Source organism: Silurus aristotelis (genome assembly GCF_946808225.1).
Source record: "Silurus aristotelis genome assembly, chromosome: 9".
In the NCBI taxonomy this organism is placed as follows: Eukaryota; Metazoa; Chordata; class Actinopteri; order Siluriformes; family Siluridae; genus Silurus; species Silurus aristotelis.
Genome location: NC_139582.1, coordinates 1,090,825 through 1,105,217, shown reverse-complemented (window position 1 = coordinate 1,105,217; position 14,393 = coordinate 1,090,825). Strand labels below are relative to the sequence as shown.

Below are 14,393 nucleotides of genomic sequence, written 5' to 3'. Positions count from 1 at the left end.
GTGTAGTTTGTGTAGTTATGGGATTTAGTGTAGTTAGTGTTGTAAGTGTAGTGTAGTTTGTGTAGTTATGGGATTTAGTGTAGTTAGTGTTGTAAGTGTAGTGTAGTTTGTGTAGTTATGGGATTTAGTGTAGTTAGTGTTGTAAGTGTAGTGTAGTTTGTGTGGTTGGGGGGTTTATTGTAGTGTAGTTTGTGTTGTTAGTGGGGTGTAGTTTGTGCAGTTAGGGGATTTAGTGTAGTTAGTGTTGTAAGTGTAGTGTAGTTTGTGTAGTTAGGGTATTTAGTGTAGTGTAGTTTGTGTTGTTGGTGTAGTGTAGTTTGTGTAGTTATGGGATTTAGTGTAGTTAGTGTTGTAAGTGTAGTGTAGTTTGTGTAGTTAGGGGATTTAGTGTAGTGTAGTTTGTGTTGTTAGTGTAGTGTAGTTAGTGTTGTTAGTGAGGTGTAGTTTGTGTAGTTAGGGGGTTTATTGTAGTGTAGTTTGTGTTGTTAGTGTAGTGTAGTTTGTGTAGTTATTGGATTTAGTGTAGTTAGTGTTGTAAGTGTAGTGTAGTTTGTGTAGTTATGGGATTTAGTGTAGTTAGTGTTGTAAGTGTAGTGTAGTTTGTGTGGTTGGGGGGTTTATTGTAGTGTAGTTTGTGTTGTTAGTGGGGTGTAGTTTGTGTAGTTGGGGGATTTAGTGTAGTTAGTGTTGTAAGTGTAGTGTAGTTTGTGTAGTTAGGGTATTTAGTGTAGTGTAGTTTGTGTTGTTGGTGTAGTGTAGTTTGTGTAGTTATGGGATTTAGTGTAGTTTGTGTAGTTTGTGTTGTTAGTGCAGTGTATTAATTACAGCCCACACGTCTCACACTGATGGAGACCTGCTCAGGGCAGCCATTTGCATAGAAACTCGACACCTAAGCAATAAAACGTAATTACTTCTGGATCAGGATCTCTTTCTCTCCTGTCAATCACAGACACGACTCATACCTTTAACACTGAATACTGTCACAAAGCAGCTTTACAGAAATAAATAGACTGATATCATTTCTAATTCATCACTTTTTAAGTTTGTCCGTATTGAGTGAGAAAGTGGTGACGGTGGCAGAGAGAAAACTCGATGAGACCTCATGAGGAAGGAACGTAGAGATGAATCAGACTCCAGAAGGAACTCATCCTTGATTGATACTCATTCATTGCAGTTTCATTTTTGTTGAGATTATCAACTGATGGAGACTTGAGTGCAAAACGATTAATAGCAATTGCAGTTCTAAAGGGGTTAAGGCTCTGGGTTACTGATCATAAGGTTGGAAGTTCAAACCCCATGATTGTAAAGCTGACACTCTTGGGCCCCTGTGCAAGGCCCTTAAACCCTCTGTGCTCCAGGGCACTGTATCATGGCTGACCCTGTGCTCCCTTTTACCTTCCACAGTATTTTTATCAGCAGCAGCACTGATTGGTCTCTAACTGATCAGAACTTGTATAAAAGCCCACATCATGGATTAACATAATTATTTCAGAATGGACCAAAGCCAATGTGCCCCCGTGCCCCCGTGCTCACCTTAATGATGCCCTGACAGGTGGCGAGGGGCAGCCCCACCAGACTCGTGTTGTTGATGGACATGATCTGATCTCCGATGCTGAGTTTCCCTGAGCGTGCGGCTGGACCTCCGTTCATCATGTTAGCCAGAATCACCGTGGGCAGGATGGAGCCCCAGCCAGACTCCACTATCACGACACCCAGAATTTCACCCTTCTGTTTTTCCAACAGCAGCTGGAGGAGGCAAAAACCAGGGAAACATCAAGGAATAAAAATGTGCAGCAAATTATTTCACAGCATTGAAACATTGAGGCAAATACTGCAAATCTGCTTTAAGCAGACCTACAAGATAAAATGAACAAACTCAAGAACCTCAGCAGGTCGAGAGCAAAACTGCTGAGCAAATCAAAACTCAACATACTGCTGATGCATCAAGTCAAAATGATCAGGATCTAAAACATTATAGAAAATATCACACTACATACCAAGTCTTTGGTTTTGGAAAATATACAAGTATATACATATATATATATATTAACCCTCTGTGCTCCAGGGCTGCTGTGTGTGTGTGTGTGTGTGTGTGTGTGTGTGTGTGTGTGTGTGTGTGTGTGTGTGTGTGTATACACCTCTCACATTTTATTATATTTTCTGAAGGAACCATACTATAGAAATAAAACTTGGAAATATTTTAAAGGAGACAGTGTGCAGTTTGTGTATCAGTACAGATTTACTGTCCTCTGAAAATAACAACATACAGTCATTACTGTCTAAATAACACAACAAAAGTGAGTCCACCCTCAGTGAACATGTAAAACTGTGTCTAAAGTGTGAATATTGTGTGTGAACACATTGATATCCAGCACTGCTTTAATCCTCCTGGGTGTGGAATTCACCAGAGCTGCACAGGTTGTTGCTGGGATCCTCTTCCACTCCTCCATAATGACATCACGGAGCTGCTGGATGTGAGACACATGGTGCTACTCCACCTTCTGCTTGAGGCCCACAGGTGCTCAATAGGGTTCAGGTCTGGAGACATACTTCTTTACTCCATCACGAAGTTCCTTAGCAAAGCAGTTTTCATCTTGGTGGTGTTTTTGGGGTCGTCATCATGTTGGAAAACTGCCGTCCGGTCCAGTTTCTGAAGGAAGAGCATCATGTTCTGCTTCAAAATGTCACAGTACATGTTGGAATCCATGTTTCTCTCAATAAAGCACAGCCGCCCAGTAGCAGCAGCACTCATGCAGCCCCAGACCATGATGATTCCACCACCATGCTTCACTGTAGGCAATCACAATTTTCTTGGTTCTCCTCACCAGGGCATCACCACACATGCTGGACATCATCTGAGCCAAACAAGTTTATCTTCGTCTAATCAGACCACAGGACATGTTCCAGTAATTCATGCTCTTGGACAGGTCGTCTACAGCAAACTGTTTGTGGGTTTTCTTGTGAGCAGTTTTAGAAGAGGCTCCTTCTGGGATGAAGGCCTACAAACCGAGTGTTTGGTGTACGGTCTGAGCACTGACGAGTGGATCTTCTGCTTCTGCAACCTCTAAAGCAGTGCTGCAGCACTCATGCGTTTGTTTTCTGACTCAGCTTCTGCACCTGACGCACAGCATGAGGACTTGACTTCTTTGATGAACCCCTGCAAGGTCTGTTCCCGAGTGGAACCCGTCTTGGAAAATTAAACACCTAGTGGTCAGTGTGTGTGTTTATATATATATATATATATTTATGTACAGTACAAATATACTCCTTTATATACTGAACAATTTTATTTTGATCTATCTATCTATCTATCTATCTATCTATCTATCTATCTATCTATCTATCTATCTATCTATCTATCTATCTATCTATCTATCTATCTATCATATTCTCTAGGACTGAAAGGACGCAGAGAAAGAAGAAGATTTTTGATCATCGCTGACGCACATTAGAGCTGAAAACTCACATCAAACACACTGCAGCTCTGCCCTAATGTCAATCCCAGAAGCACAACAGCTGTGGAATAGAGGGTCTAAAATAAAGCACTTTAAGGGATCTTGACTTAAACGTTCTAAAACCTTCTGCCTCCAGCAAACTTCTGGATGTTTTATTGATTTCCTGTGTAATTTTAGGACAGTGGAACTTTTTGCAATTTGAAACAAATCACTATGAGTTCAACATAGGCTACACTCATGATGTTTTTCCACTGGTGAGTGTTTCTTATCTGATAACAGCCTGAAGATTATTACCTCACCAAAACACACCGTGATGGTTCAACCAGAATTACAGTATGTTTCAAATAAGGCTTTTCTATGAAGTTGTAGGAGCAACACCTTTCAATCCCAGGTACAGATTCTAGTTTGGTTCTTCCTACTTGTGCAATGAAATAATGCTTTTCCAGTGTATGATATGTGTACATACCACAGTCAGTATGAATGCTGGATTGTGATTGGCTGGAAGGAAATACAGCTGCAAATAAGTATTTGAACACCTGTCTATCAGCTAGAATTCTGACCCTCAAAGACCTGTTAGTCTTCCTTTAAAATCTCCACCTCCACTACATTTATTATCCTAAATTAGATGCACCTGTTTGAGGTCGTTAGCTGCATAAGGACACCTGTCCACCCCATACAATCAGTAAGAATCCAACTACTAACATGGCCAAGACCAAAGAGCTGTCCAAAGACACTAGAGACAAAATTGTACACCTCCACAAGGCTGGAAAGGGCTACGGGGAAATTGCCAAGCAGCTTGGTGAAAAAAGATCCACTGTTGGAGCAATCATTAGAAAATGGAAGAAGCTAAACATGACTGTCAATCTCCCTCGGACTGGGGCTCCATGAAAGATCTCACCTCGTGGGGTCTCAATGATCCTAAGGAAGGTGAGAAATCAGCCCAGAACTACACGGGAGGAGCTGGTCAATGACCTGAAAAGAGCTGGGACCACCGTTTCCAAGGTTACTGTTGGTAATACACTAAGACGTCATGGTTTGAAATCATGCATGGCACGGAAGGTTCCCCTGCTTAAACCAGCACATGTCCAGGCACGTCTTAAGTTTGCCAATGACCATTTGGATGATCCAGAGGAGTCTTGGGAGAAAGTCATGTGGTCAGATGAGACCAAAATAGAACTTTTGGGTCATAATTCCACTAAACGTGTTTGGAGGAAGAAGAACGATGAGTACCATCCCAAGAACACCATCCCTACTGTGAAGCATGGGGGTGGTAGCATCATGCTTTGGGGTGTTTTTCTGCACATGGGACAGGGCGACTGCACTGTATTAAGGAGAGGATGACCGGGGCCATTTATTGCGAGAACAACCTCCTTCCCTCAGTTAGAGCATTGAAGATGGGTCGAGGCTGGGTCTTCCAACATGACAATGACCCGAAGCACACAGCCAGGATAACCAAGGAGTGGCTCTGTAAGAAGCATATCAAGGTTCTGGCGTGGCCTAGCCAGTCTCCAGACCTAAACCCAATAGAGAATCTTTGGAGGGAGCTCAAACTCTGTGTTTCTCAGCGACAGGCCAGAAACCTGACTGATCTAGAGAAGATCTGTGTGGAGGAGTGGGCCAAAATCCCTCCTGCAGTGTGTGCAAACCTGGTGAAAAACTACAGGAAACGTTTGACCTCTGTAATTGCAAACAAAGGCTCCTGTACCAAATATTAACATTGACTTTCTCAGGTGTTCAAATACTTATTTGCAGCTGCATCATACAAATAAATAGTTTAAAAATCATATATTGTGATTTCTGGATTTTTTTTTAGATTATGTCTCTCACAGTGGACATGCACCTACGATGACAATTTCAGACCCCTCCATGATTTCTAAGTGGGAGAACTTGCAAAATAGCAGCGTGTTCAAATACTTATTTTCCTCACTGTATATATATATATATATACACACACACACACACACACACACACACACACACACACACACACACACACACACACACACACACACATACACAATGTATTTAAAGCACAGAAGATTCCAGGGAAGTAAGGACATATTGCACGTTTCATATATATATATATATATATATATATATATATATATATTTATTTATTATTATTTTTTTATATTCTTGTAATCTGAGGCAGTCTCTGGCTCTGAGTCTCTGGGATTAATAAAGTTCTATTTTCAATTTTTATTTTTTAATTTTGATAAAAGCATAAACCATACTGGAGAAAATAGTAAAAAGTAAAAATGTATAAAAAATTGCACAAGACGAAAACAACAGCAGCTTCATTACCAGATTCTTGCTGTAACGGGTCATGTATAAAATGCACAATAAAAACAAAACGTTATTTTAATCCATTCGGTTTCTTTTTCGTTCTGCAGACATCAATGAGAGCTTCAACCCGCATCTGCAGCCTGTAAGCGACTTTTTATAGCCTCGTTTTCAGTCCAAAAAGAGCTGAAATTAATTCCAAAAACTTTGAGAACCAGCTTTTTTGTTGAAGTTAAATAAAAAATAGCTCTGAAACTGAGAGGTGCATCAAATCAATTTGGTTTTAATTGATCTAAAATGATTTACTTTCATTTGTCCATCAAATCCTAACGGTTCTTCTGCTTTGTGACCCTGTGATCCTGTCATTTTATTTACTAGAAAGATGATTTTATTACTTTCTGTGTTTTTGAGCGACTTGTTTGTTCACACACAATATTCACACTTTAGACACAGTTTTACACGTTCACTGAGGGTGGACTCACTTTAGTTGACTAATGACTGTATGTTGTTATTTTCAGAGGACAGTAAATCTGTACTGATACACAAACTGCATACTGACACTCTAAAATATATCCAACTTCCATTTCTACAGTATGGTTCCTTCAGAAGATACTATAATGTTTGCTAAAATTCACTTTTGTGAGATACTGTGTGTTTGTTATGATGCATAAATCTTAAAAAAATAATAATAATAATTTTAATATATATGAAAATATACAGACAATGATGCATGTACTACTACTACAACAACAACAACAACAACAACAACAACAACAACAACAACAACAACAATCAGTGACTATGTTTGATCAGGTGTCCCTCCCCCATGTCTCTATCACCTGAAGGGTTCTTTACATGAAAAAGGTTAAAGACCTCTGATCTATACTTCTATTCAAGTATGATTTTCAGCTACTCTTTACACCTCTGAAAGAGACCACAGCTAGGTGTGAGACCTTACACTATTATAATGTTCTCCACTTCAGCCTGGGACGTTCTTCACCTCCACATCGTGCACTAACCTCACACCTAGTGCCGGATTTCCACATCAAATTCCGTCTTCTTTCATGCATCTCTCAAGCAAGAGGAAGTGATGATCAGCTGGAAGCCTTAGAAAACCAGCCTATAAAAGCTTAAGCCATACTGCTGCAGTCTCTCTGAGAGCACTTTCTTCTCTAGCACTCTAAAATATTACTAGCAGAGCCTTTCAGAAAGTGGAACCCGCACTGACCTCCTTGCAGTTCTCTGAGTTGGAGAAGTGGATGAGGTCGTCGTTGTACATTTCCTGTGTGTTAATGATGTCACTGTACTCTTTCTGGCTCAGGTCCTCTGGATTGATTCCGTTGGCTCTGAGGAACTCCTGGTAGGCCACGCTGAACGCCTGGCCGATAGACTGGGCTATGAGCTGGGCCTGGAGCACAACACACACGAGGCACAAGAGAAGCAAAACAGCAGTGAAGCAAACAATCAAGCGAAACATCTGTGACTTTTAGAATGAGGAAGTATTAAGACACAGGAGTTACACAGGAGTTGGTGTAATTCTTCATGGTTTTGTGAGAAGTGAGACTTTCAATTTCTCATGATGTGCAGAGAATTCAAAATCTGCCTGCTTCTCATTTTAGACACAGCTGAGTAACGGAACACAAAGAATGTTTATCCAGAGCTGGCCAGATCCTCAATCAGCTCTAGATCATGCTGCTGAGTAGAATAGATGAGCTGTGTCACATCTCATTCCAGACTGAACTCAGATTGATGGCACTTCTCAGGCCTGGATCAGTTGCATCAATTTTACATGTGAATGCAGGTAAGCCTTGTGTCCACACACAGATCCGAGGCTTGACAAAAAAATACAGAATCAAACAAACCCACACAAACATGTAATGAATTTTTTGGATTATGGACAGGGACTATGTTTCCCGCAACGCACTTTCTTTTTGATATTTTCACAGGAATTAAATTAATTTACACTCACATTTACATCCTGCCTGATCACATCTGCTGAATCTGTGTCGGGTCGTGTATTTCACCCACAGGCAGTAGAACAGAGTATCGGTAAATCACAAGTTCATATCCTACATCACCATCACCACCAAGCTGGGCCCTTGTGCAAGGCCCTTAACTGCTTAATTACAAGTCACCACAAGGTGAAGTGGGAGCTCAGTGGTTAGGGCTCTCGTTTACTGCTCAGAAGGCTGTGGGTTCCCCAGTATACCCAATCTACCACTCTTGGGCCCCCTGAGCAAGGCCCTTAACCCTCTATGCTCCAGTGTTGCCCAGAATCCTAACATCACTGGGATATGCGAGGAAAAATCACTGTTCTGTAATCTGATTGTGTTATTTCTATCCATCAATCTGTTTGTAATTTGAGGTAACACGAAAACATGACCACGTCATCTGATTAACACGTAAAACCAGACGGCTGGACGGAGCAGAAACGCTCGTCTCAGCACCTGCAGGACGGCAGCAGGGACGTGGCCAAGTTACTGCTGAACAGCATCCGAGGGCCTGATGGCACTAAAAATAACTTAGCTGGAATGTGAAAGTGATGGATGCGGTCAGAATGACTCGGCTAATCACACACACTCCAACACACTACAACTCTTTCACTTGGTCTGTACATCTGAGAAGGTAATGAGTCAGTACGAGTGGAGAGAAGAGCGTTATTATACACGCCTGTTTTTATCAACTACATACAAACCCTGCCAAACTTTCTGAGATTAGATTTCACTTCTCTACTTCAATAAAGTTAAACACGATCGAAAATAAAGGCGTTTTTATGATTCTCGCAGCAGCGTTTACTGTAAAAATAACAAAAAAACACCTTCTATGGACCACAAGGAGCACAATAAACTGTATGTAAATGTATCATCCATGTCATGTCCAAAGGTTTTTCCTCCTTGTTAGTCTTACATCTTCAGACTCAAAGACATGGCAGATCATCTTGTACTGTTTCTTGGCCTCCGGAGCACCTGGGGTGGTCTCGATGCAGTCCTGGGAGGCGGATCGTGGCATGCGTCTGCGTGCCATCAAAACCACGATGTTCCCGATATCGGCGATGTATGAGATCGTACGCAGCGCGTTGTCCATCATCGTCTCCTGTAGAAACAACAAAAGCCATAATAAGTGACAAAGTCACTGCTCAGTCTGACATCCATGATATTTATGTCCTTGTCATTTTCATCAAGCGTTTTCTTCTCCACCAGACTTCCATAATGCTCCTGTACACGGGCTGACAGTCAGGACGGAATTACATATTGTTTCTCACAGAGCAGAAGCTTCGCTGCTCCAATTTACAAATGCTGTGCTCTTTTTTACACAACTAGTCATCACTGTCATGTTCACTGGAACAAAGGAGAAGAGTGGAATCTCAGCCTCTGTCACTGAGAAAACTTCACAACAACCTGATTTCATCTGATTTTCTTTTATTTCTCTTCTTAATTTTTTTTTTTTATTAAACACTCAGGTCAGTGTGAAAGCTGGATTGTGATTGGCTGTAAGGAGTTTAGAGCAGTAAAAACACAGGTAGTTATCGGTGAATCAGCATTGAAATAAATAAGCAGCTTATGTTTAATGTGTGATAGATAGATAGATAGATAGATAGATAGATAGATAGATAGATAGATAGATAGATAGATAGATAGAGAGAGAGAGAGAGAGAGAGAGAGAGAGAGAGAAAGTGAGAGAGTGAGACAGACAGACAGACAGACAGACAGACAGACAGACAGACAGACAGACAGCCAGGCAGGCAGAACCTCAGTAGAAAGTATTCGAAACACAATTTAGGTTATATGTAAAAGATAAAGATAAAAAGAAATAAATATGTAGACATACAGTATATGAAGGAGTTTATATGTAGTGTATATGAAGGAGTTTATATGTACAGTATATAAAGGAGTTTATATGTAGTGTATATGAAGGAGTTTATATGTAGTGTATATGAAGGAGTTTATATGTACAGTATATGAAGGAGTTTATATGTAGTGTATATGAAGGAGTTTATAATTACAGTATATGAAGGAGTTTATATGTAGTGTATATGAAGGAGTTTATATGTAGTGTATATGAAGGAGTTTATATGTACAGTATATGAAGGAGTTTATATGTACAGTATATGAAGGAGTTTATATGTAGTGTATATGAAGGAGTTTATATGTAGTGTATATGAAGGAGTTTATATGTAGTGTATATGAAGGAGTTTATATGTACAGTATATGAAGGAGTTTATATGTACAGTATATAAAGGAGTTTATATGTAGTGTATATGAAGGAGTTTATATGTAGTGTATATGAAGGAGTTTATATGTACAGTATATGAAGGAGTTTATATGTACAGTATATGAAGGAGTTTATATGTACAGTATATGAAGGAGTTTATATGTAGTGTATATGAAGGAGTTTATAAGTACAGTATATGAAGGAGTTTATATGTAGTGTATATGAAGGAGTTTATATGTACAGTATATGAAGGAGTTTATATGTACAGTATATGAAGGAGTTTATATGTACAGTATATGAGGGAGTTTATAAGTACAGTATATGAAGGAGTTTATATGTACAGTATATGAGGGAGTTTATAAGTACAGTATATGAAGGAGTTTATATGTACAGTATATGAAGGAGTTTATATGTACAGTATATGAAGGAGTTTATATGTACAGTATATGAGGGAGTTTATAAGTACAGTATATGAAGGAGTTTATATGTACAGTATATGAAGGAGTTTATAAGTACAGTATATGAAGGAGTTTATAAGTACAGTATATGAAGGAGTTTATATGTAGTGTATATGAAGGAGTTTATATGTACAGTATATGAAGGAGTTTATATGTACAGTATATGAGGGAGTTTATAAGTACAGTATATGAAGAAGTTTATATGTACAGTATATGAAGGAGTTTATAAGTAGTGTATATGAAGGAGTTTATAAGTAGTGTATATGAAGGAGTTTATATGTACAGTATATGAAGGAGTTTATATGTACAGTATATAAAGGAGTTTATATGTAGTGTATATGAAGGAGTTTATATGTAGTGTATATGAAGGAGTTTATATGTACAGTATATGAAGGAGTTTATATGTACAGTATATGAAGGAGTTTATATGTACAGTATATGAAGGAGTTTATATGTAGTGTATATGAAGGAGTTTATAAGTACAGTATATGAAGGAGTTTATATGTAGTGTATATGAAGGAGTTTATATGTACAGTATATGAAGGAGTTTATATGTAGTGTATATGAAGGAGTTTATATGTACAGTATATAAAGGAGTTTATATGTAGTGTATATGAAGGAGTTTATATGTAGTGTATATGAAGGAGTTTATATGTAGTGTATATGAAGGAGTTTATATGTACAGTATATGAAGGAGTTTATATGTAGTGTATATGAAGGAGTTTATAATTACAGTATATGAAGGAGTTTATATGTTGTGTATATGAAGGAGTTTATATGTAGTGTATATGAAGGAGTTTATATGTACAGTATATGAAGGAGTTTATATGTACAGTATATGAAGGAGTTTATATGTAGTGTATATGAAGGAGTTTATAAGTACAGTATATGAAGGAGTTTATATGTAGTGTATATGAAGGAGTTTATATGTAGTGTATATGAAGGAGTTTATATGTACAGTATATGAAGGAGTTTATATGTACAGTATATGAAGGAGTTTATATGTACAGTATATAAAGGAGTTTATATGTAGTGTATATGAAGGAGTTTATATGTAGTGTATATGAAGGAGTTTATATGTACAGTATATGAAGGAGTTTATATGTACAGTATATGAAGGAGTTTATATGTACAGTATATGAAGGAGTTTATATGTAGTGTATATGAAGGAGTTTATAAGTACAGTATATGAAGGAGTTTATATGTACAGTATATGAAGGAGTTTATATGTACAGTATATGAGGGAGTTTATAAGTACAGTATATGAAGGAGTTTATATGTACAGTATATGAGGGAGTTTATAAGTACAGTATATGAAGGAGTTTATATGTACAGTATATGAAGGAGTTTATATGTACAGTATATGAAGGAGTTTATATGTACAGTATATGAGGGAGTTTATAAGTACAGTATATGAAGGAGTTTATATGTACAGTATATGAAGGAGTTTATAAGTAGTGTATATGAAGGAGTTTATAAGTAGTGTATATGAAGGAGTTTATATGTAGTGTATATGAAGGAGTTTATATGTACAGTATATGAAGGAGTTTATATGTACAGTATATAAAGGAGTTTATATGTAGTGTATATGAAGGAGTTTATATGTAGTGTATATGAAGGAGTTTATATGTACAGTATATGAAGGAGTTTATATGTACAGTATATGAAGGAGTTTATATGTAGTGTATATGAAGGAGTTTATAAGTAGTGTATATGAAGGAGTTTATATGTAGTGTATATGAAGGAGTTTATATGTACAGTATATGAAGGAGTTTATATGTACAGTATATAAAGGAGTTTATATGTAGTGTATATGAAGGAGTTTATATGTAGTGTATATGAAGGAGTTTATATGTAGTGTATATGAAGGAGTTTATATGTAGTGTATATGAAGGAGTTTATATGTACAGTATATGAAGGAGTTTATATGTACAGTATATAAAGGAGTTTATATGTAGTGTATATGAAGGAGTTTATATGTAGTGTATATGAAGGAGTTTATATGTAGTGTATATGAAGGAGTTTATATGTACAGTATATGAATGAGTTTATATGTACAGTATATGAAGGAGTTTATATGTACAGTATATGAGGGAGTTTATATGTACTGGATATAAAGGAGTTTATATGTACTGTATATTGCATTTATATGTACAGTATATGAGGGAGTTTATAAGTAGTGTATATGAAGGAGTTTATATGTAGTGTATATGAAGGAGTTTATATGTACAGTATATGAAGGAGTTTATATGTACAGTATATGAAGGAGTTTATATGTACAGTATATGAGGGAGTTTATATGTACTGGATATAAAGGAGTTTATATGTACTGTATATTGCATTTATATGTACAGTATATGAAGGAGTTTATATGTAGTGTATATGAAGGAGTTTATATGTAGTGTATATGAGGGAGTTTATATGTACAGTATATGAAGGAGTTTATATGTACAGTATATGAAGGAGTTTATATGTAGTGTATATGAAGGAGTTTATATGTACAGTATATGAAGGAGTTTATATGTACAGTATATGAAGGAGTTTATATGTAGTGTATATGAAGGAGTTTATATGTACAGTATATGAAGGAGTTTATATGTACAGTATATGAGGGAGTTTATATGTACTGGATATAAAGGAGTTTATATGTACTGTATATTGCATTTATATGTACAGTATATGAGGGAGTTTATAAGTACAGTATATGAAGGAGTTTATATGTAGTGTATATGAAGGAGTTTATATGTAGTGTATATGAAGGAGTTTATATGTAGTGTATATGAAGGAGTTTATATGTACAGTATATGAAGGAGTTTATATGTACAGTATATGAGGGAGTTTATATGTACTGGATATAAAGGAGTTTATATGTACTGTATATTGCATTTATATGTACAGTATATGAGGGAGTTTATAAGTACAGTATATGAAGGAGTTTATATGTAGTGTATATGAAGGAGTTTATATGTAGTGTATATGAAGGAGTTTATATGTAGTGTATATGAAGGAGTTTATATGTACAGTATATGAAGGAGTTTATATGTACAGTATATGAAGGAGTTTATATGCACAGTATATGAAGGAGTTTATATGTAGTGTATATGAAGGAGTTTATATGTAGTGTATATGAAGGAGTTTATATGTACACTATATGAAGGAGTTTATATGCACAGTATATGAAGGAGTTTATATGTAGTGTATATGAAGGAGTTTATATGTACACTATATGAAGGAGTTTATATGCACAGTATATGAAGGAGTTTATATGTACAGTATATGAAGGAGTTTATATGTACAGTATATGAAGGAGTTTATATGCACAGTATATGAAGGAGTTTATATGTAGTGTATATAAAGGAGTTTATATGTACAGTATATGAAGGAGTTTATATGTACAGTATATGAAGGAGTTTATATGTAGTGTATATGAAGGAGTTTATATGTAGTGTATATGAAGGAGTTTATATGTACACTATATGAAGGAGTTTATATGTACAGTATATGAAGGAGTTTATATGTAGTGTATATGAAGGAGTTTATATGTACAGTATATGAAGGAGTTTATATGTAGTGTATATGAAGGAGTTTATATGCACAGTATATGAAGGAGTTTATATGTAGTGTATATGAAGGAGTTTATATGCACAGTATATGAAGGAGTTTATATGTAGTGTATATGAAGGAGTTTATATGTACACTATATGAAGGAGTTTATATGCACAGTATATGAAGGAGTTTATATGCACAGTATATGAAGGAGTTTATATATAAGATGAATTTGATGAACTGTAGAAAAACAACGTTCAAATGTAAAATGAGATGAAAACCAGCAGCTTGATGATTAGTAGATCTATTATTCTGTAAATCTGTATTTTTACACCATTTTATTTCTCTCCACTTCTCCTCTACATTGTGCACTAAATAAATTAGCCATCAAGTAACTGAAATATTCTTTATATAATCCCACTACTAATAGTGCTTTATT

The 14,393-nt window shown here is 36.7% G+C and overlaps 1 protein-coding gene across 4 annotated transcripts in view; it reads right to left on the bottom strand.

Moving 5' to 3' along the window:
* Window positions 1-14,393, bottom strand: part of apba2b (amyloid beta (A4) precursor protein-binding, family A, member 2b) — a 128,312-nt gene that overhangs the window by 18,210 nt on the left and 95,709 nt on the right. For all 4 annotated transcript variants that reach the window (XM_083550105.1, XM_083550107.1, XM_083550106.1 and 1 more), the window contains 3 exons: window positions 8,646-8,831; window positions 6,967-7,146; window positions 1,534-1,746 (listed from right to left, as the gene is read on the bottom strand). In XM_083550105.1, coding sequence (XP_083406231.1) covers window positions 1,534-1,746; window positions 6,967-7,146; window positions 8,646-8,831 — 579 coding nt within the window. The remainder of the gene's footprint in view (window positions 1-1,533; window positions 1,747-6,966; window positions 7,147-8,645; window positions 8,832-14,393) is intronic.